This window comes from Bos mutus, chromosome 21 (assembly GCF_027580195.1).
Source record: "Bos mutus isolate GX-2022 chromosome 21, NWIPB_WYAK_1.1, whole genome shotgun sequence".
In the NCBI taxonomy this organism is placed as follows: Eukaryota; Metazoa; Chordata; class Mammalia; order Artiodactyla; family Bovidae; genus Bos; species Bos mutus.
Window position 1 is genome coordinate 60,176,319 of NC_091637.1, and position 24,337 is coordinate 60,200,655.

General features: G+C 37.4%; 1 protein-coding gene across 1 annotated transcript in view; it reads right to left on the reverse strand.

The window, feature by feature from the left end:
• Window positions 1-24,337, reverse strand: part of ATG2B (autophagy related 2B) — an 81,231-nt gene that overhangs the window by 49,758 nt on the left and 7,136 nt on the right. The window contains 14 exon segments of the mRNA XM_070357913.1: window positions 821-1,094; window positions 3,114-3,302; window positions 3,441-3,533; window positions 4,235-4,385; window positions 5,624-5,885; window positions 6,595-6,700; window positions 6,791-6,945; window positions 7,940-8,125; window positions 8,621-8,717; window positions 14,115-14,294; window positions 15,083-15,245; window positions 18,599-18,701; window positions 19,396-19,548; window positions 22,884-23,046. Coding sequence (XP_070214014.1) covers window positions 821-1,094; window positions 3,114-3,302; window positions 3,441-3,533; window positions 4,235-4,385; window positions 5,624-5,885; window positions 6,595-6,700; window positions 6,791-6,945; window positions 7,940-8,125; window positions 8,621-8,717; window positions 14,115-14,294; window positions 15,083-15,245; window positions 18,599-18,701; window positions 19,396-19,548; window positions 22,884-23,046 — 2,275 coding nt within the window.

The window sequence follows — 24,337 nt, forward strand, 5'->3', positions numbered from 1 at the left end:
CGCAGCTACTGAAGCTCATGCACCTAGAGGCCACGCTCCACAACCAGAGGAGCAATCACAGTGAGAAGCCGTGTACCACAACTGGAGAGTAGCCCCTGCCCGTCGCAACCAGAGAAAAGCCCATGCAGCAATGAAGACCCAGCACAGCCAAAAATAAATAAATCTTTTTTAAAAGTAGCTGCTGCTGCTGCTGCTGCTAAGTCACTTCAGTCGTGTCCGACTCTGTGCGACCCCATAGACGGCAGCCCACCAGGCTCCCCCATCCCTGGGATTCTCCAGGCAAGAACACTGGAGTGGGTTGCCATTTCCTTCTCCAATGCATGAAAGTGAAAAGTAAAAGTGAAGTTGCTCAGTCGTGTCCGACTCCCAGCAACCCCATGGATTGCAGCCTACCAGGTTCCTCCGTCCATGGGATTTTCCAAGAAAGAGTACTGGAGTGGGGTGCCATTGCCTTCTCCAATGCATGAAAGTGAAAAGTAAAAGTGAAGTCGCTCAGTCGTGTCCGACTCTTAGTGACCCCATGGACTGCAGCCCACCAGGTTCCTCCATCCATGGGATTTTTCTAGGCAAAAGTACTGGGTGGGGTGCCGTTGAAGCACTATTATTCACAAAGTGAATAAATTCTCATGCACTGTAGTTTCTTTTAAAAAACTGACCTATATCATATTTGTATACAATAATGGAAAACAGTCATTACTCTTGTTTTCTAACATATGTCCTTTAATTTTATTATATTTGGGGACTATCATATACTTCTTACTTTAAGTTTCAATAGCAATTGTTTCTATTCTGACTCTTTTAAAGACACAGTCAATCTTACCAACTAGTTCTCTAAAGGTAAGTTCCAATTTAACTTGTTCAGGGGTTGATCCTCCTAGGAATTCAGTTTTAAACTCTAGATCTGTGAATGCTAAATGAAGAATCTCCTTCTGAAGTGACTTCTTAAACCATGGTCCTCTCTCTTGATCTGATCGAAGATCAGGTATTGGGAAGCGAACAGAAAGGTTTAATGCTGGCGTGGCAACTTGTACTGATACCCGGCAGTTTGCAGGATTATGTGAATCATCTAGAAATACTTCAGTGAAAGCTTTGTGCTGAAATACAAAAACATCAAAAATATGCCAAAATGTTAAATTAAGCAAATAAACACAAATGACACTGGCATTTAACATTACGATGTATATAATCACTATTTCCTCATTTAGGTTAATGCATTAAAATACAATTAATAGTACTATATTACTTTAGTGTAATGAAATTTATAATGCAACAGCTACCAACAAAAGTCATAACTACTGGCAAAAGTTACACCCTCATATAAAGAAATTAATTCAAATAAAAACTGAACCAAAGGAGAAGATGCAGGTGCGTTAGATGTATATAATATTTTACTACAGACTAAGGGGCAATGTGTAAATTAGCTTATCAAAAAACTCAGTATGATTAAAAATCACTACAGAACTGAGCATTCAATCTGAAGGATTTCCCCACCAATATGCTATTTCAAAGACTCCAATGTAAAATCAGGTGAATTATGCCAAATGCAAAGGCCCATTCCTGATTCATCCTTGTATTTCCAGAACTAAGTCCAAGCCTGGCACATCAAAGGTTTGAAATAAATATTCCCTAAATGACTCACTCTGAGCTCCCATCCAACCCAAGGATATGACCCCATCAAATGACCCTTAGAAGCCCAAACATGCATGCAACATTGACTTAAAGCCACATTATAACAAAACAGTCAAAGTACATGCCTTTCAGATAAAAGTCTATTCATATTTTTTTCTCTGCAATGAATTACAACTTGTAAAGCTTTAGTCCAGAGTACAGTGTAGATGATAACACTCCTCAATTTCATGGATCAGTCTCTGACAGCCTAGATTAGAAAGTTCTGCTTTTATGCTAAGACTTGATCTGATTCTTTCTCTCCCCTATTATGACTTTCATATATTAATCCCCACTCTCAGCAAAAGTTGCTCAAGAGAGTAGCACTGAAACATACACATTACCATATGTGAAACAGACAGCTAGTGGCAAGTTGCTGTATACTACAGGAAGCTCACCCAGTGCTGGATGACAACCCAGAAGTTTGGGAGGGGGTGAGAGAGAGGTTCAAGAAGGAGGGGACACATGCATATTTATGGCTGATTTACGCTGTCGTATGGTAGAAACCAACACAATACGGTAAAGCAATTATACTTCAATTAAAAAAATTTTTTTAATTGCTTAAGAGATTAAATCATCATTCCAACGTATCTATGGCTAACAGCAAATACAGACACTAACCCACAGAACTTAAAATAACTAGCAATTGTTGGCAAGAAAAGTTAAAGAATCTTGATTTAATGTGAATACCCACTGATAATTAAGGGAGAGGCAATACACAGAAAACTATCTTTTCCTTTTAGCCAAAGTTGTCTCTATTTGTGCATAGCCCTAAAATTCCTAACAGACATCTTGCAAATCTGACGTAATTGCTTTGCTTAGAAAAGACACCAGGCACCAGATCTAAGTAAAAGTGACACAATGTGATGCTCAGTAACACAGTATGATAAATGATGCTCCCATTTTCAAGAGTATATCCTACATGATATGGGCTACCTTTTATAGGAGATTCAAGCGGTTCACTATAGGCGTGAACAAATGAAGTTTTGTGAGGATATTATAGTCACAGTTTATAAAACTCAGATAAACACAGAAAAGGAAATCTAATTCTACTACTCTACTGTAATCGATGCTACCGAATGGTATATACTTCCATTCAGTCTTTTTCTACACGATCTTACTTACACATTTATAATAGAAGCTTATGTGTATTCTACTTTTTTCACCTCATATTTCTTTAGGAGTCGTCTTCCTGTTGCTATACCCTCTTCGTAACTGTCACTTAAAGAGGCAGCATAACATCCCATTCAGTACACGATCACAACTCATTCAGCTATTCTACTACCTAGACATAAAAGATGCTTCCATTTTTTCATTATTACATATAATGCTATTTTAATAACAAATGCTACTTAATCTATTAAGACTACTTAACTCAGAAATCGTCTCAATAAGTCTATTAGCTAGTTATAATTATGATGAGTATTTGCAACTTTTGAAACACTTACCAAACTAATATGCTTATTATATGAAGTATACATATGCGATGCCATCATCTCCACTGTAGTGAGTTTCTGTGGTTGAAGCAAGGAATTTAACCTGTCCACAATACTGATATCCAGCTCACAAAACACTGGATTTAACTTAACCTGTAATTCTGCCTTCTGAGGAATGGAACTAAGTCTTGCTTGACCAGCCTTAAAAAAAAAGAGAGAAGAAAAAGAAAGAATTAATATGATCACTGATAATTCTATAAAATTAAATCCTTGTGACTATGATACACTAGACATCAAATGAAAATTTACCGGTGGTGACCACACAAAAAGACCTCTTACCTGAGGTCCTTTATTCTCAGAATGCTTATAATGAAGCTGAAGACACACAGGGAGGTGAGAATCAGTTCGTTCTTTGGAATGGAACATCAAAAGCTTAAAAACAAAGAGGACGGTAACTTAAATGTACAATATTAAGATGAATTAACAGAGGTGATAATATAATAGTGGGGAGAGTTTTTTGAAGTTGGAAAGGCTGGTTTAAGCTTCAGTTCTGTCGCTTACCAGCAATGTGACTCTTACACAAACTAGTGAGCTTCTGCAATCTTCAGCATCACATTTGCAAAATGTATGCAAATGTTCAAATAAAACACATTGAAAATAAGTCACCAGGACAAGGTAAAAGCAATAAAAATGTTACTTTGATAGCTTTTAAGTTTCTCTAGGACATGCTATTAAGGACAGGGGAAAAAATAAGATTAATAATAAATGAGCACAAGATATTCCACTTATCTTGCACAGTGCTTAGCACATAGTAGACATTCAATAGTATTTGTTGAATAATAGAATCTTCTAAAATTAAGCATGCTTGAAAAATGAGTGAAATTAAATCATCTGTCATAAACCTGTCTGACTCTAGAACAAGTCAACTCTAAAAATGTAACACATTCCAATAGTGGCCTTGAATATCACACTTAAAAATCTGTTTCCACAAAATACAAATGCAAACACACACAATAAACTTCTGCCGATACAACTTCCTATGCCTTTTTAAGAAAATCACTGCTGTTCACACAATTCTTAAAAAGCAAGACAGATGCAAAGAATAACCCTAAAGGAAAAGTATCAGCATTTACCTCTGTATAGTGAGGAGGAACAGAATGAGAATCAGTTGGAAACAGGCATTCCAAAAGTTCCATTTGCCCAATGGACATATCAGTACTGAAATATCGGGACGCCGATCTTTGTCTTTGTTCATAGGACACTTTGATGCCAGTGCCTATAAATCTGTCATAAAAAATGCAGCATTTGAGAGTTTCCGTATAATTCTAGATTAAATGATGTGTCAAAGAATACTGTACAGCTGTTAATGCCTACCTGTGCTGCCAAGTTCAAACAGTTAGTAATAACTAATATTCTTAAGGATATTAATCAGAAAGATTACTTTAAATTCCCTGTTCCCTGATATAAGATAAAAAATCATATCTGTTGATAGGAAATTATCCAGGATTTTTTCCCCCAACATTGTCCTTCCCTCTTCTACATTTTAAAATTTACACTGCAGTGAAAAGTATCTTTAAAATCTGGAAAACATATGCATATAGTTTGTTAAAAATATCTAGAAGGATCATGCAGTATTTTAAAAACTTTAAAGTCAGTAAAACTCAAATGAAGGCCTACCTCTAGCTTTTGTTGCTTTTATTGTATTTCCTACTGGTAGATATTTGCAACTGTCCAAAATGGGAAGGAAAAAAAACACTTTTGCAGTTTTATTATAAATATCATGGTTTTAACCTATTAATTTTAATACTTAAAATAGTTAAAGATAAAACAAAAGCCCAAAGTGTTTTCTAAAAATATTAATATATGTCCCTAAGTCATTATATATGACAGGACAATTTATAGGCTACTTTGAAGTTAAAATAGTAGTTACATGCTAACAATATTACACATAGTATACATTTCGTTATCTCCTTATCTATTAGGACTCAACCTATGGAAAGATAGGTGGCTATTTGAATAGCTTTAGTTTTTTTTTTTTAAGCAGAAGTTGAAAATGTAGCATCCACGCTCAGGATGGGCCTCAGTTATCATTCCCCACCCAACGGTTAGTGGCACAGGAATCACTCTCGAGTCCCTTTTCTCTAGTCCATCTACTCTCACCACCACTGCCATCTCCGCTACGCCAGTGACAGTAAGAACTATTTTTATGATCATAATGGTGTCAGTGGAGAATGATGGCAAAATGTGGTCAAAGAAACCTGAGAAGAGCACCTCAGGGAGCTAAAGATAACTTAGACAACTCCAAACAAATAGATCTTACATCTATATATTTCACATGCCAAATAACCTGAATGGGAGAGTCTATGGTAAACATCTTACAGTATCGCAAGAAATCCTCATTCATTCCACTCATTTACAAATCAAATGTGACTTAAAAAAACAAATGGAGATAGGTAGATAGATAAATGTAAAATTCACATCTGGTTCTTTTTCAAGGATTATTAACAAATTTAAGAGTTTACCTAAGGTGATCATGTGAGCAAGCTTCTGCGAATACTGCTCGGAAAGACTTAAAATCTTCTGTTGAAAATTGTGCTGGATCAATCTTTTCTATACAAGTAAAGAAAGCTATCGCCATTGGTGTCAATGGATTAACATTCAGTGATGATTCAGGTGGAGATAAAGGATCAATGTGAAGCACAGAGATTGAAAACGTTCCCACAGCTACTCTAAAAATAAGTTCAGGCCTGGATTCATCCACTGAAACAGACCTAGAGGGGAGAGCTGAAATACATGTGTTAAAATTATATTTAGAAAGTTAATACGTAAACAATCCATTATATCAAAGCTATAAAACATTTACTCATGTGTTAGTTTTAAAACTAAACTTGAGATTTTAGTCTTCAAAACATATGATCACACACAGTTTCAGTGATATTAAAAAAGGAAAATAATAAACTGTAATCTTTCTACATTTGATATGCAAGATCCTTGATATGTGAAGTACAAAAAAAACCCTGCTACAATACAAACAAAACTTTTGAATTAATAAAACTATACTGTGGAAATAAGTCAGAGATTAACTAGAAGCTGCTCATCAAATTTTCCTTTAATCCTGTGTCTATTTCAATTAAATTTTGCCAAAAGGAAACCTGAGGTTCTCTTTTAAGGGATGTGTAAACAGAGAAACAAAAATTAGACCAGTTGATTGAGACTCCTAAATTATAATAATAATATGAAACTGAGGGTGTACTTTTTACTAAATTATTTAATACACGAATACAATGAATAGGCAACTGTTCTAAAACATTTCATAGTGAATTGTTCAACAGTGCTTCATTTTCTTTCTAAACTTTGTTAAAAGGTCTACACCAAAAAAATATTTATGAAGAAAGAGAAAAGAATCAGTAGAATGGCATATTTTTTTAATAATTATTTTTAGATTCCAGTGGAAACTATCAACAAATGTCTTTTTTTCTTTTTTCTTACATACCAGTCTTTTGTAAAGATGCTGGGTGAACCAGGTTGGAGGGTAACGCTGATCCTCTGACTGGCTGTTCCTTATGATGATCAAGGAAGTCTCCCCATGTTGGCTGAAGCTAAAGTGTAATTTTTTTAAGCATATGAATAAGGTGTAAAATTTTAGAAGTAACTTGTTAAAGAACAGAACAAAAAATTAAATACTTTACCACAGTAGTACTTAATGGAGATCCTGCTGGGGTGTTTGTATATGTACTAGTTAATGATAACTCAAGGTCCATATTTGGGGGTTCCCCAAGGGGTGGAAGAGAAGAGAGACTGTGCGACATGTCCATATCAGCCATGGAAAAGAAAACTTCTTCTTCTAGAGAGAATTAAACTTTGTCAGTTTTATTATAATTCCACCAATTCACATATTTAAATAAGATCTTCACATATATTAATGTATATTGTTCCCTCAGATCATCTGAGATATAGTGATGTTCTAAATTTTATGTTACTTCCAATGGGGTCACTTCTTTGCATTCAAGATATTAATGTCATAGTAAAAACTCAGCTGAACATAGATTAACAAAACGTTAAGGTAGCCCACTGGTGAACTTTTTAAAAAAATATATGATAAGCTGCTTCACGTGGTATAATGTGATGTCATTAAGTGTCATATGATTTTCAGATAGTATCTTGTAATCTCTGGTGTCATGGATACAGCTATTTCTTGAAAGAAAAAAAAAAGAGTTGTAAATTTTATTTACAATTCTATTTATGTTTTACTTCTTTCTGCAAATTGTTTTACCTTCAGGCAAATGAAGTTTGTTATGGCCAAAATTTCTTGAATAGATTTTAATTTTTTACTTAGGTCAACATTCCATATTGAAATTGATTCTTATTATTTAAATTGATTTGTATTAGTGCTTACACATTAAGACACACCTATAAATGCAAAGTAAACTGGGTAAACATTATGTTGTTTATTTACATATAACTGACAGAAAGATTAATGGACAAAGGTTTTTATTTAAAGGAATCTACTGTAAATCATTACGTAAGCACATAATTTGACAAAATGAACAATTATTCCCATTTTATCTTTTGCGTAAACCCACATTTTTAATTGACTTTCCTTAGAATAGATCATGTTTTACAAAAGAAGACTACACAATCAAAAAAGGATCCCGCACCACTTGTGTGCCAGTCACTGTCAAGCTGTGGTTCGATCAACTTATATATTTAAACGTTCTTAAAGTGTAGACCGTTGGTTTTTTCATTACTCAACTCCATTTTATGGCGGCCAAAGTCAAATGTACTTTGCTCTATGATGATGATGTATCAATCTAGAGTCAAGTTTTTGAGTTGCTTACCCCGGCTAGAAGGTGTACGAGCCGTTTCTGTCTCATAAAAGCTTTGCTCTGAGGACACACCGGCAGAGAGGGAGTCTTTCCTCAAATAATACCGGTTCAATTCCATTTGAATTCGATATTCATCTTCTTGCTGCATGGGTCGGTTTTTTCTATCTTTATTAGCTAATCCAATTTTGCTTGAATTTTCTATGTGTATACAAAAGAAAAGCAAAAGAGTAATTAAATTTGGAGTTACTTAACTAAGCATTCTCTCCCAACCCACTTATCCAATGCCAATGGCAACTTAGTACCAGTCAGTGCAGAACCACCAGTATTTAATGTTATTCGGAGATCTAGGCAATAGCTCTAAACAGCTAGCTAGGAATCACAAGATCTTATCTGTTATTAAATATACATGTCATTAAAAATTTTTTAAGTGTGTGCTGTTTACTGAGTTTAACAATTATACTTTCTCAGTTGTATGAAGTACTACCTCCAACCAAGGAAGTCAGTCAGTCTGAATGCTAATCTGTTGCATCATAATGCAATTTGAAAGAATCAAATTTAACTACTGAGGATTCTAATTCACAATACATCTTTAAGTTCATACATTCCTATACAATAATATAATTTCCCATTTCTATGCTGTATATTTTAACTAAATTTTTTTAAAGAACTAGAAGTAACAACAATTATACTTGCCTGGCCCAGCAATAGCTGCTAACATGTCCAAAAGCAAGTGCACCTGCCTGGGTGACAGGAACAGATGTATAGAGTCTATCTGCCCATCAATATCCAGCTTCAAAAAAAGAAAGAAAGGAAACTACTCAGAATGAACACTCTTTATAAACTCATCACCATAAATCCCAGTATTTTTCAGAACACCGAGAGGAATACTAATTAGTTAGCCTTGGATTCCTTCACCTCAGATTCTCTCTACTAATTCACACAATCTAAATGAAAAGACATATAAGGTCATCAACTTTTATTTTAAGAGGGAAAATCCTCCTGAGAAATTCCATGTCAGAAAGACCAATGTCACTCTTTGTGTCTCTGAGTTTTCTGAGTATTTAAGGTGCTTGAGGAGGCCTTAAGACATAGTCTCCAAGAAAATAAAGATAGCAACAATCTAGCATTCATTCCCATTATAGTTTCAAAAGACTCAAATCACAATCTTTAAAGCTTGATTCAAACCAAGGACAAATAAATGTAGCCTTCCTAAGTTTGCCCATGGATCAATCACACTCCTATCTAGAACAGCAAGGACCTTCTCTATCAACAGTGTGCCCCTCCAAATGCCCACGAAACCTTCTCTCCACTGACATGAAGCCACAGCAGAGAGGATGCTCATGTGGAATTCCCTTCTCTTTTCCACCTCTTTGTCCGTCTTTCCTTCTAAAAATAAAAGCCCAATCCCACTCTCACTCTTGACTTCCGTAGCATACACTCTGACAAAAACAAACATTCTATTCCCTAAGTCACATTCTGAAAAGCTAAATATTCCTGCCTTACTTTTCATTCGTCTCTTCTTAGTCCTAATGTTAATACTGACTCCTATGATCTTTATGCCATTTTACAATTTAAAAATAATTCAATTAAGAAAACACTTATATTCAGGATATGGCATCTTTTACAGGAGAAAAACAAATTTCTGATTCTAAGAACATAAAATAAATTACATAGTGACTTTGAGAAATTTCCATGGTATAACTCATAAAGCAACAAATTCTCCAATAATAATCATTATTATCACCTTTTTTTGAGTATTGGGACACTGTGTTAGATGTTTTTATTTTATTTCCTCTAATTCTTAGTAGTTTTCCTGTTTTACAAATGAGAAAACAGGTTCACAAAGATTAATTGATTCACACAAGGCCATATAACAGATTCAGGGCCAGGATTTTAACCTAGGCTGACCCACAAAGTACTGGTTTTACGGGGCTCCTTACTGACTGCTGACTTCCCAGTCCTTAAATCAGCAAGGAGTTATGGCTGGGGACAGTGGGGAAATCTCTTTGTGATTATATGCTGAGCTTAAAAATTGATTTTTAATTTCTTAGCATTGAAAACATAGTCTCTAATATGCTTTCAGAATACATGATTAAGAGTTTCACTTCTAATTGTCATAGAAATATGTCATTATTAGTCATTCTGAGTTTGGCATACAAAGAAAAAAGTACATATAACTTTCCTCTAGAAATAGAAATATAAAACATTTTAACAACTAAAATTTGTTGTTGTTGTTCAGTCACTCAGTCGTGTCCAACTCTTTGTGACCCAATGGACTGAAGCATGTCAGGCTTCAAATTTCAAACTCAGTGTAACACAGCAATTAAAACAAAATGTCTCTAAATTCAATTGAGGCAGGGCCCTATTTTCATATATAATGTATTTCTGAAGACATCTGATAAAACTAAATATGTGAAACACCAAACTTACACACAATTTGAGTGGTGAATAGTCTCAGAGAACTGAAAAAGTAACATGAAATCTCTCGTAACATTTTGATCCCATAGTTGAAAGACTTAAGTGCAAAGAGACAGACTAAAGTTCAGGAGGTCTGTTTCTGGATGCTGCTATTCAGAACTTTAATTTCTCTGTTTAGCACTCATTTTCATCAAGAACAAAATGTACTCAAATATTCCAGTTGCTACAAAAAAAATTACCATATAGGCAAGAAGAGTTATCTCCAAATATTAAACCCTGGCTAATAGTTCCAGAGGTTCATCTGTCACCTAATACACAGATGTTCAAAAGTAACACCTAAAAGGCATTTATATAAATCAGTTCATAATGTGCAATAAGTTTGGATATGCACAAAAATCAAAAATACAAATGTTGAGAACTAGCAATAATTAACCAAAACAACCCAAGAAGGTATCGCCATGGTTCTTCCTTCTTAAAGGATTAGAAAATGCATTCTACAGAGGCATGGATGTACTCAGTTTCCCAAGGATCTTGGCACAGAGTAAGGATTCCTGTAGTGTTTACACATACCCGTGGCTCTCTGCTCCATTAACCATTCCATCCTGTTATGCTGTGAAGAGGCTTAAGACCTATGAAAGGGTTTCATACCACCTGAGGTAGAACAGCCATGAAATTAAAAGACACTTGCTCCTTGGAAGAAAAGTTATGACCAACCTAGGTAGCATATTAAAAGCAGAGACATTATTTTCCCAACAAAGGTCCATCTAGTCAAAGCTATGGTTTTTCCAGTAGTAACGTATGGATGTGAGAGTTGGACTATAAAGAAAGTTGAGCGCAGAAGAATTGATGTTTTTGAACTGTGGTATTGAAGACTCTTGAGAGTCCCTTGGACAGCAAGGAGATCCAGCCAGTTCATCCTAAAGGAAATCAGTCCTGAATATTCTTTGGAAGGAGTGATGCTCAAGCTGAAACTCTAATACTTTGGCCACCTGATACAAAGAACTGACTCATCCGAAAAGATCCTGATGCTGGGAAAGATTGAAGATGGGAGGAGAAGGGGACAACAGAAGGATGAGACGGTTGGATGGCATCACCAATGAGTTTGAGTAAACTCCGGGAGTTGGTGATGTACAGGGAAGCCTGGCACGCTGCAGTCTATGGGGTCGCAAAGAGTTGCACACGACTGAGCCACTGAACTGAACTCTACTGAAGGAGAACAGAACAGTAATCAAAGAGGAGGAGGGATAATCAGTAAGAATAACATCAGGGAATTTCCCTGGTGGTCCAGTGGTTAAGATTTGGGCTTTTACTGCTGTGGACTCAGGCTCAATCCCTGCTGTCGACCGGGGTGCAATTCTTGGTCAGAGAACTAAAATCCCACAAACCACGTAATGTGGCCAAAAAAAAAAAGAAAACCAATCATAGTAATAGGAACATCAACATTTCAATCTGCACCTTCCTCCCCCTCCAACTCTAATCAGGTGCTCCATTTCGGAGAAAGAGTTCCAGGGATCCTTCAATCTTCTGAAAAGTTTTTTATGTGTGTTCACATGTATAGAGTGGTTCCCTCTTACACATTCCCACAGCCATGTCTATGCCTCTTATACTTTTATTAAGACAAAGATTGCATTCCTTTCATTTCTATGTCCCAACAACCAGCACAGGCTCTGGCATACAGTAGTCAGTCAAATGTCTAGAGCTAGTTATATCTGTGAAAATACAAATGAATAAATCCTGATATTTTCCTAAAGTGCATTTTACACAGATTATATGGTAAAATTAGGTTTCAGTTCAGTTCAGTTCAGTCGCTCAGTCGTGTCTGACTCTTTGCGACCCCTTGAATCGAAGCACGCCAGGCCTCCCTGTCCATCACCAACTCCCGGAGTTCACTGAGACTCACGTCCATCGAGTCAGTGATGCCATCCAGCCATCTCATCCTCTGTTGTCCCCTTCTCCTCCTACCCCCAATCCCTCCCAGTATCAGAGTCTTTCCCAATGAGTCAACTCTTCGCATGAGGTGGCCAAAGATAGGGATCAAGACCATCCCCATGGAAAAGAAATGCAACAAAGCAAAATGGCTGTTTGAGGAGGCCTTCCAAATAGCTGTGAAAAGAAGAGAAGCAAAAAGCAAAGGAGAAAAGGAAAGATATAAGCATCTGAATGCAGAGTTCCAAAGAAGAGATAAGAAAGCCTTCCTCAGCGATCACTGCAAAGAAATAGAGGAAAACAACAGAATAGGAAAGACTAGAGATCTCTTCAAGAAAATGAGAGATACCAAGGGAACATTTCATGCAAAGATGGGCTCAATAAAGGACAGAAATGGTATGGACCTAACAGAAGCAGAAGATATTAAGAAGAGGTGGCAGGAATACACAGAAGAACTGTACAAAAAAGATCTTCATGACCAAGATAATCACGATGGTGTGATCACTCACCTAGAGCCAGACATCCTGGAATGTGAAGTCAAGTGGGCCTTAGAAAGCATCACTATGAACAAAGCTAGTGGAGGTGATGGAATTCCAGTTGAGCTATTTCAAATCCTGAATGATGCTGCTGTGAAAGTGCTGCACTCAATATGCCAGCAAATTTGGAAAACTCAGCAGTGGTCACAGGACTGGAAAAGGTCAGTTTTCATTCCAATCCCAAAGAAAGGCAATGCCAAAGAATGCTCAAACTACCACACAATTGCACTCATCTCACACGCTAGTAAAGTAATGCTCAAAATTCTCCAAGCCAGGCTTCAGCAGTACGTGAACTGTGAACTTCCAGATGTTCAAGCTGGTTTTAGAAAAGGCAGAGGAACCAGAGATCAAATTGCCAACATCCGCTGGATCATCGAAAAAGCAAGAGAGTTCCAGAAAAACATCTATTTTTGCTTTATTGACTATGCCAAAGCCTTTGACTGTGTGGATCACAATAAACTGTGGAAAATTAGGTTTAAGAACCTGAAAACAATAACCTGAAAGACACATAATTAACTAACTAAAAAAATTCAAGTTTCCTGACTCTCCAGACTGTTCAGTATTGCTCCCTAAGAAAGAGGTACAGTTGTCTTTACAGTGACTTCTACAAGCTATGCAACATTATGGAAAAAACTCATCTCTTTTCATAAATATTATACAATTATAAACATGGACATTCTGTTCAAAATACACATAGGTGGATAGTTTTATATACACATAATTAAACATCTCCTTCAGCTAACATGGGGGCTTCCCCGGTGGCTCAGATGGTAAAGAATCTGCCTGCAATGCAGGAGACTCAAGTTTGATCCCTGGGTCAGGAAGATACCCTGGTGAAGGAAATGGTAACCCACTCCAGTACTCTTCCCTGGAGAATTTCATGGACAGAGAAGCCTGGCAACTATAGTTCATGGGGTTGCAAACAGTCGAATATGGCTGAGCAACTAACTTTCACTTTCAGCTAACACGCTTTCTTAATTTCTCCTTCTTTTAACTTTTTAATTTCATGATGAAAATGATTCTTTAAGAAACTCCTAGTTATCTGAACTAATGAACATTTTTCAAAGTGGGGGAAAGTTGAGCACAGGAGACAGTTTCAAACCCTGAGCTGCAGCAGATGGGCAAAGGTGGGCCTCAGGTGAACTCCAAGATATGCAGACAGAGGCACCAAATGCGGGTAAAAATGCTGACTCCAAGGCAGTGGGTAACCTGGTCACAGGACAGTCTATGTGAACCAGTCAGAGGGCCACAGCATAAAGAATGCCTCCAGGTTTACTTTATCTACAGAAAATAAAACAAATACTGACCTTAGCTCCAGGAAGTACTTCATTCTGTTTCAATGTGAGACTCAACTCCAGCCTACCATTGAGCCCTCCTATCTGCACTGGGTCAGAAGGTGCTACTTCTGGCAAGTTCCTTGTTAGTTGTGGGTGAGGTTCATAAACAATTTTTGGATTCCAGCTAGGTGACAGCTTTGGCTCTGTTTCCTACAGTAACGCAAGAAGAAAAAATGTAATTTCTTCCAATACTTTAGTGTAAGTAAACTGAGATGTAAAACACGACTATTAATTTAAGAAGAATACAGTATTTACGTGACAACTATATTGTGACAATGGATAAACCAGTATTGCAGAACTAGCATAAAACATAGCACAGTAGCTTAATAAAGGCAAGTTATGGAAAAGTACTTTATGAAAAAAAGCACAGCATCTGTTCAAATTACATAATAAGAAAATTTAATATACATCCAATAATTAAGAAAATATGATTTGTGAAATAAAGTAAAAGACAAATTATGAGGTGATTGATTTATAAAAGGGCTCTCCAATCTAAGAAGGGATGAACACAGTTCTTTTTCCTTAATTATAAAATTTTTACAAGATATGACTTGTAACATAACATTTTCAACAATACATGCATCATGGAAGGTAAATGTGAATATTGCTTAGTTGCCTGTTTTTATTATAAAAAAGATATTAGATGTTAATATGCCATTTCTCCCTAGGACATAAAATCCAATGTTTCTCTATTAAATTAATACACAGCAAATGTATTTCTGGTAGAAATGGCATTAATTACAAATGTATTTTTTTTACAAATGTATTTTTAAATCTGAAATATATGTCCCCATTACTGAATATTTGTGTTAACTCTCAGATCACAAGGAAACCCATCAGTACACATCACACATCCTAGGAAATTTTAATAGTCCTCAAGTAAACCTTCTGAAAATCTGTGAATTCATTTTCTGGCTTCTCTGATTTGTTTTCCTTACCACTGGCACAGTTGAACACACTGGGGAGGATTTTGCAGACGCAGAAAACTCATCCCAGAAGAGAGACACTCCAGAGAGCTGAAGTAACTTGTGAGCAAAAGCTGTGGGTTGATGTACGTTAATTCCTGAGGACTCGTCAGCAGTTTCATCACAGTACATGGTTCTGAAAGTTAAAAACAAAAAGAGCATTTGCATAAAACTCTTAGGAAGACCTATTTGCAATTATAAGAAATAAACTGCCTTATGATCCAGCAATCCCACTGCTGGGCATACACACTGAGGAAACCAGAAGGGAAAGAGACACGTGTACCCCAATGTTCATCGCAGCACTGTTTATAATAGCCAGGACACGGAAGCAACCTAGATGTCCATCAGCAGATGAATGGATAAGAAAGCTGTGGTACATATACACAATGGAGTATTACTCAGCCATTAAAAAGAATACATTTGAATCAGTTCTAATGAGGTGGATGAAACTGGAGCCTATTATACAGAGTGAAGTAAGCCAGAAAGAAAAACACCAATACAGTATACTAACGCATATATATGGAATTTAGAAAAATGCTAACAATAACCCTGTGTACGAGACAGCAAAAGAGACACTGATGTATAGAACAGTCTTATGGACTCTATGGGAGAGGGAGAGGGTGGGAAGATTTGGGAGAATGGCATTGAAACATGTATAATATCATGTATGAAACGAGTTGCCAGTCCAGGTTCGATACACGATACTGGATGCTTGGGGCTAGTGCACTGGGACGACCCAGAAGGAGGGTATGGGGAGGGAGGAGGGAGGAGGGTTCAGGATGGGGAACACATGTATACCGGTGGCGGATTCATTTTGATATTTGGCAAAACTAATACAATTTGTAAAGTTTAAAAATAAAATAAAATAAAATAAAAGAAATACACACAGCTGCTGAAATTAAAGAAATTTTTCAAGTGTTAGCTCTTCTTAGAATATACCTATCACATATGTGTCAGCATTATCATGCTTTACTCTCGTAAATATTTTCATGAAGAAACATTAAATTAACCCCAAGAAGGTACTATTTTGAGGCTCCTAAATTTGGGGAAAAAATGAATAACTTCCTAAAGTTAGCTCCAAGGAAAATAATTCCTGTGCTCTCTCACAAACATCTCTTGAAACACTGAGACAGCACTTGACTCTAAACACGAGTGTGATGTGTCATTGCTTGAATTTCTGTAACTATTCTATGAGTCCTTACCACTCATCTTCAGCTTAAATTAAACTGTTGTTGTTGTTGTTCAGTAGCTAAGTAGTGCCTGATTCTTTGTGCAGCACATGCTGTGTGCCCTGCAGCATGCCAGGCTTCCCTGTCTTTCACCATCTCCCAGTTTGTTCAAACTCACATCCATTGAGTTGGTGGTGTTGTTCAACCACCTCATCCTCTGTCATCCCCTTCTCCACTTGCCCTCCATCTTCTTTTCAAATGAGTTGGCTCTTTGCATCAGGTAGCCAAAGTACTAGAGCTTCAGCATCAGTCCTTCCAAAGAACATTCAGGACCAATTTTCTTTATGATTGACTGGCTCGAACTCCATGCTGTCGAAGGGACTCTCGAGTCTTCTCCAGCACCACAATTTGAAAGCATAAATTCTTTAGCGCTCAGCATTCTTTATGATCCAACTCTCACAGACGTACATGACTACTGGAAAAACCATAGCTTTGACTAGACGGACCTTTGTCAGCAAAGTGATGTCTCTGTTTTTTAATATGCTGTCTAGGTTTGTCATTGGAGAAGGCAATGTCAACCCACTCCAGTACTCTTGCCTGGAAAATCCCATGGACGGAGGAGCCTATTAGGCTGCAGTCCATGGGGTTGCTAAGAGTCAGACACAACTGAGCGACTTCACTTTCACTTTTCACTTTCATGCATTGGAGAAGGAAATGGCAACCCACTCCAGTGTTCTTGCCTGGAGAGTCCCAGGGACGGGGGAGCCTGGTGGGCTGCCGTCTATGGGGCCGCACAGAGTCGGACACGACTGAAGTGACTTAACAGCAGGTTTGTCATAGCTTTTCTTCCAAGAAGCAAGTGTCTTTTAATTTCCAGGCTGCAGTCACCATCCACAGTGATTTTGGAGCCCAAGAAAATAAAATCTGTCATTGTTTCCAAAGTAATACTGTTCTAAATGCAGAAGATTTTAGATACTTTTTAAATACACCATTTTAAGGTAATGCAACTTAATTTCAAAGATCTGTTAACAGTAACTGATTCACTAATAGGTATATTTTGTCAAAGACAGAAATCAGAACATATCTGTTTAAAGCTCAGTAAAGGTTCCCAACATATCCACAAACAAAGTGTCTTTGGTGCTCAGTGTACATACTTCACTCTGCTCATCTCTGCTGGCAGTTCATGTGGCATTAAGACACTGGTGAAGAGTCATAACCTCAAAACAACACTCTGCAGTGTGTATGTAAATCAATCCCTGTTTTAGGTCTATTTATAGGAGTTCCAGGTGGTCATACAGTGAAAACTAAAAGTGATGTATTTATATCTTTTTAACTAATCTCTACTGTACATACTGACCTTAAAATACCCTCACAGAATCCCCCAAGAAAACAGTAGTCTTAGCCTAAAGCAGCAAATAGATAAAAGGAAGCAATGCAAAAATCCTTTCACAGTAATGAGATACATCTAAATAGTACATTGTTCATATGAAAAACCTGAAATACTCCAACAGGGTACTTTAAATTTAGTATCACTCAAATAGTCATTATTTTGACTTGGTATCAGCTAAATGAGAATTACTTTGTGAATTCAAATATTCAAATAGTTATACCCCAACTGGTACTTTGTTTTTAATAACTGGATTGGAACAGAACTTGGAGAACAACACTTTACTCTGAAATAATGTAATATATTAACTGAATATAATCACATCTAATCTCCTAACAGCATATTAAAAAGCAGAAACATTACTTTGTCACAAAGGTCCGTCTAGTCAAGGCGATGGTTCTTCCAGTGGTCATGTATGGATGTGAGAGTTGGACTGTGAAGAAAGCTGAGCACAGAAGAATTGATGCTCTTGAACTGTGGTGTTGGAGAAGACTCTTGAGAGTCCCTTGGACTGCAAGGAGATCCAACCAGTCCATCCTAAAGGAGCTCAGTCCTGGGTGTTCATTGGAAGGACTGATGTTGAAGCTGAAACTCCAATACTTTGGCCACCTGATGCAAAGAGCTGACTCATTTGAAAAGACCCTGATGCTGGGAAAGATTGAGCGCAGAAGGAGAAGGGGACATCAGAGGATGAGATGGTTGGATGGCATCACCAACTCGATGGACATGGATTTGGGTGGACTTTGGGAGTTGGTGATAGACAGGGAGGCCTGGCGTGCTGCGGTTCATGGGGTCGCAGAGTCAGACACGACTGAGCGACTGAACTGACTGACTGACTGAATCTCCTAAAGTATCCTGAATCTGATGAGTCAGATCTTATTATTTATAAAGAAGAGAACTGGGTAATTTGTTTTCAGATATAAGAAGTCTTACCTTTCTATTCGAATTTCAAGTGCAGTTCCAGTTTTGGAATTTTCTGGCACGTGTTCAATTCTCAAGACAGTGTCTATAAAAGTGACCTTTACTCTTCTTAGTACTAGAATAAACCAAATAAATACTAAATTAGTTTAATAAGAACTTACAAAATAAAAGTTGAATTTCGTACCTTAAAAAAAAAAGCCCCAAATTTTGAGTTTTGTAATAAATATTTTGTGGGCTGAGAACATACAGCGTGTTACATCTCAGCCTGGGGCAGTGACTAACACTGTCTGTTGAATTCTAATCCCTTCATTATGCAAGCGTAATAAAATAAAGGAGAAACTAGGGTGAAAAAACAACATGAAATTAAACTGAATACTGTGTAATTTTTTAAATTATTTGTTTGCTTTTGGTGGTGCTGGGTCTTCAGTGCTGGGCTCAGACTCTGTCTAGGTGGGGCGTGCCGGGGCTACTCTTCATGGCAGAGCACGGGCTCCAGCAGTTGCAGCACACGGGCACAGGAGCTGTGGCACAGCAGCCTAGTTGCTCCGCAGCATGAGGAATCTTCCTGGACCAGGGATTGAACCCATGTCCCCTGCATTGGCATGTGGGTTTCCATCCACTGTGACACCAGGGAAGTCCAAATACTGTATAATTTTTTAAATAACTTCAATTCTAAAGTTCTGAAGTAAGAATAGCAATTTTTTAAAAAACTACTCCAATGAGTTTTTCTTACACAATACATACTAAATCAAGGTACTAAATTATTAAATACAATCTAAACTTTTTTTAAATACTCAATAATGCCAAACCTGTTTCGATGGTTTCAGCAAACTTTTCAAGTCCTTCAAAAGGCTGAGATCCTTCTCCTTGTTCATCTGTTAGTTTCTGGCTAAGACATTCTTTTGCCAGTTGCATACTGCTGGTCATGAAGCTTGACCAATACATGGGCTCAGAAGCAGATGCTGCAGAAAATACAGACAAATCCTCAATAACTTCTCATGGTTACAACTAAGCCATTCCTTAAAACTACACATTTCAAACTAATAAGTTCTTAATCCCCCAAGAGATATTTAGCATCATGGTATCACCCAGGGATACAGTATTCTAGAACTTACTCCTGAGATTTAAACATCACCTTATAATATCCAAGAAGGGAGGAAAAAAATCACAGAAAGAAGTTGAGACACATGTTCTCATTACATGGTATATATCTGCCAAATACTTATTCACATATTTACTCAAGTATTTAATGGATATTTTATATGGGTGGTATTGTTCAAAATGCTGTAGAACAGAGGTCAACAAAATTTCTGCAAAGGATCAGATAACAAATATTTGAGGCTTTGAGGCCATATGGTCTCTATCACAACTACTCAACTCTCTCACTCTAGTACAAAAGCAGCCAGAGAGAATTAATGAATGAGTGAATACGTACACCAGGTGATATTTCAATAAAAATTTATTTATAAAAACAGGTAACAGACCAGATTTGATCTGCAGGCCATAGTTGGCTGACTCCGTTTATAGGGTAGAAAAATACAATAATTATTAAATCTGCCCTCAAAGAGACTACAAGATAGTGGAAGAAACGAGATATAAATAAGAAGAATTAATAGACAACCACAGAGTTTCAACAGAAAATATCATATCAGGTAAGAGAAGAGGCTAAATCTTCTAGTTAAGGGAATTCAGCGGAAAGTAGAGGTAGCAGCCAACGTGGGCTTTAGAAGGTTAGTATAAATGCAGACAAACCAGAAGAGCAGCCTTGGAGAAGGAACACACAAACTGTGTAAAGTCCTTTCCAGGTATATCCTTATAAAAGAACTCTATCACACCTCCTTATGTTATCTAAAACAAACTGACAAGAGATTACTAGAATTATTGCCTTCTAAAATTAAAGTTAAAAGTCCTTCTAATGAAATATTTTTAAAATAAGGGTAAAATATTTCACTTTCCATAGAAATGTACTAGTATGTCTCCTCAGCTTGGTTAACATATAAAGTATTCTTGTTAATTAAATACCAGGTTACTAATAATTTCCATGCACAGATGTTTTAGGCAAAACTTGGGATCATAACTCTTCAAACATAACATCTTTACAAACATCAATTGTCACTGGAAGCATTTACGCTCATAATTTAAGATGATTCACCATCACAACCTTACGAGCTTATAACATGCCAGACAACTACTCTTCAGTAAGTCCAGTACACAGCACAGCACAGTGGTAAGAACAGCCGGTCCAGAACTAGACTCCCTGGGTCCAGACCCTGTCTTCTCCACTTAACTAGCTATGACCTTGGTCAAGTTATTAAATGACAATTTATGCATCAATTTCCTATTCAGTCCAATGAATACAATTAAAAGGATCTATTTCAAAGAGTTATTGTGAGGATACTACTTGTAAACTACTCAGAACAGCATCTGGCATGCAAGAAGCACAATATCCAGGTTTGATAAATCAGAACCCATCATATGCACAATTAAAGCTACTATGTGTATATACTCGTGAACAACGGCTTACTACTACTTTAAAACTTTCCCTCCCAAAGTTTTCTTTTGAAAATGTTCAGTCCTAAGATGTGTACAATGCATACCCTGCACCTAGATTCATCAAGATTACACATACGTGCACACACACTCACACACTCATAGACTCACACACACAAGCTTTCGCTAAACTAGATTTTGTAACACTCATCCCTAACAACTGGAGCATGTAACTCCTAAGAATGAGATCAGTCTCCTGCAAAAGCTCAGTACCATTAACACACCCAAGTGATGTGACATCAACACAATATATTATATACATTCAGTGAGGTGGCTCAGCAGTGAAAAATCTACCTGCAATGCAGGAGACATGTGTTCAATCCCTGGGTCGGGAAGATCCCCTGGAGGAAGCAAGAATCCTGCAACCCACTCCAGTATTCTTGTCCGGAGAATCCCACGGACAGAGGAGCCTGGCGGGCTACAGTCCAGGGCGTTGCAAGAGTCGCACACGATTTAGCTACTAAGCCACCACTATCACCACCATACATTCAATACCCCAATCTTCCCACCTACCTCAACATACCCTCCACAGGAAAAAAGAAAAAAAGTTACATATTGCAATTAGTTATCAAGTCTTTAGTCTCCTTTAATCTAAATAGTTCCTCTACCTTCACTGTCTTTCATAACTGAACCTTTAAAAAAAAAAAAAAAAAAACAGTACCAACCAGCTAGTTAACAGGCTTTCTCTCGTTTTGGATTTGCCTGACTGCTTCCTCAGTGTCTGACTCAGACTAACCACTTTTAGCAAGAACAGTACATAAGTGAGCCCCTCCTTCTCGGTCCATCACCTCAGAACACATGTGCCGTCAGTGTGACCCACTGATGATGAGATCAAGTCTGCTCACTCAGTTACGGTGGTGACTGTCAATTTTCTCCACTGAGAAGAAACTTTTTCTCTCTGCAAATAATACGTAAATGGAAGGAGATATTCTGATACTGTCTAAATATCAAGATCCTCAACCCTTCAGAATGGTGTCAGCATCAACTGATGATCCTCACCTGCATTAATTTCTACTATGGTGCTTGAAAACATGGTGATATTCCATCTTTTATTTTTTATATGTTTATCAGTAGTGGCAATCCTTCTTCTTTCCCCCCTTACGTACTTATTTACCTATTCGTAGTAACATGGACTTTGGGTTTTGGTTTTTCTTTTAGTGCGTTATAATTCATTATTGTCATTATCCTTTCTGATACTCAAATTTTCCAGACTTGGCCAATGGGAGCCCCTTCAAACCCAATCCTGTGTCCTTTTAACATTTCTCCATCAGTCTTTGAGCACTTCCTTGCTTCTGGCACAATACTTTGAATTTTGAAAACATAAATCACTTTTTATTTAGTATCTTATAATAACCTACAATGGAAAAGAATCTGAAAAAATATATAGATCTATATAAAAGAACATGTACACACAGATAAATGAATCATTTTGCTGTATACCTGACATTGTAAATCAACTATACTTAAAAAAAAAAAAGCATATGTCACTTTAGATAACTGGTAACCAATAACTAAACCAATCATCTATATACTAAAGTTCTTATGGGTAAGGAGAGAGAGAAATAACTCTGAAGATACAATCACACCCACCCCCCTACATGGGCCACATCCTAAAATTTTACCTACTGAGAATCTTACAAATACATGCAAGGTACTAAATTAAATACTCAACTTAATGCAATTAGGCTACTTTCCCAATCTCTGAAAAGTAAAAATAGAAACAAACAGAAATACCTAACACACCTACCTAGGCGGGGTCGAGGTCGGAAGACCATTTCTAACCCCCTCACTTCCAGTGCACAATTGTCCTGCAACAAGGAGCCCCATGGAACGGACAGAGAAATTGACTGTATGAATCCTTCTGTGACTTCTAAAGGTGCATCTGCTGACTCCAGGATCTCATTGAGACACTAAAGAGAAAAAACAAGTGCATTTTGAAATCACAAGAACAAGAAAGTAAAACTGTTAACTTACTCAAAGAAGAAAGAGAAGAGTGAAAAAGCTGGCTTAAAGCTTCACATTCAAAAAACTAAGATCAAAGCATCCAGACCCATCATTTCATGGCAAATAAATGGGGAAAAAGTGGAAAGAGTGACAGATTTTATTTTCTTGGGCTTCAAAATCACTGTAGATGGTGACTACAGCCATGAAACTAAAAGACACTTGCTCCTTAGAAGAAAGGCTATGACAAACCTAGAGAGCATATTAAAAAGCAGAGACATCACTTTGCCAACAAAGGTTCATATGGTCAAAGCTATGGTTTTTCCAATAGTCATGTATGGATGTAAGAGGCAGAGCACTAAAGAACTGATGCTTTCGAGTTGTGGTGCTGGAGAAGACTCCTGAGACTCCCTTGGACTGCAAGGTGATCAAATCAGTCAATCCTAAAGGAAATCAACCCTGAATCTGCACTGCAAGGACTGATGCTAAAGCTGAAGCTCCAGTACTTTGGCCACCTGATGCAAAGAGCCAACTCACTGGAAAAGACCCTGATGCTGGGAAAGACTGAGGGCAGGAGGAGAAGGGGACGACAGAGGATGAGATGGCAGGATGGCATCACCAATTCAATGGACATGAGTCTGAGCAAACTCTGGGAGACAGTGAAGGGCTGGGAAACCTGGCATACTGCAGTCCATTGGATCACAAAGAGGTGGACACGACTTAGTGACTGAACAACAAATACGTTTATACATGTCTCAGGCACTAAGGATAAAGAAATCAGAGACCAAGACACAGATGATTCCTGGTCCTCAGTAAGCTGACAAAATAGCTTACTACGAAAGACATATGTGATGAGTTGAATGACAGAGGAAATACACTGTACTACTTTAGCTTGTAAAAGAACCTAGTCTGGAGATTCAAGGCAGGCCACCTGAGGAAGTGCTATTTAAAGCTGAGACCAAAGAGCTGAGGAGTTAATTGCACACAATGGTCCAGACAGATACAGTAGCATGTAGAAGGATTCAAGAAAGGCAGAGGTCAGTATGTGCAAATACATATATCTGAGACACAAGAGTATTTGGGCAGAGGGAAAAAGCTGCTTTAGGCTTCAGTGTAGAATGCCAGGCTGATGAGCCAGAGATAAGGCTACACAGATAAGGGTGAGCGGGATCCAAAAACCCTTGTAATTAATGTTAAAGAGTTTGAAATTTATCTCAAGGGCAATGTGAAACCACTGAAAGGTTTTAAGCAAGGGCGCCA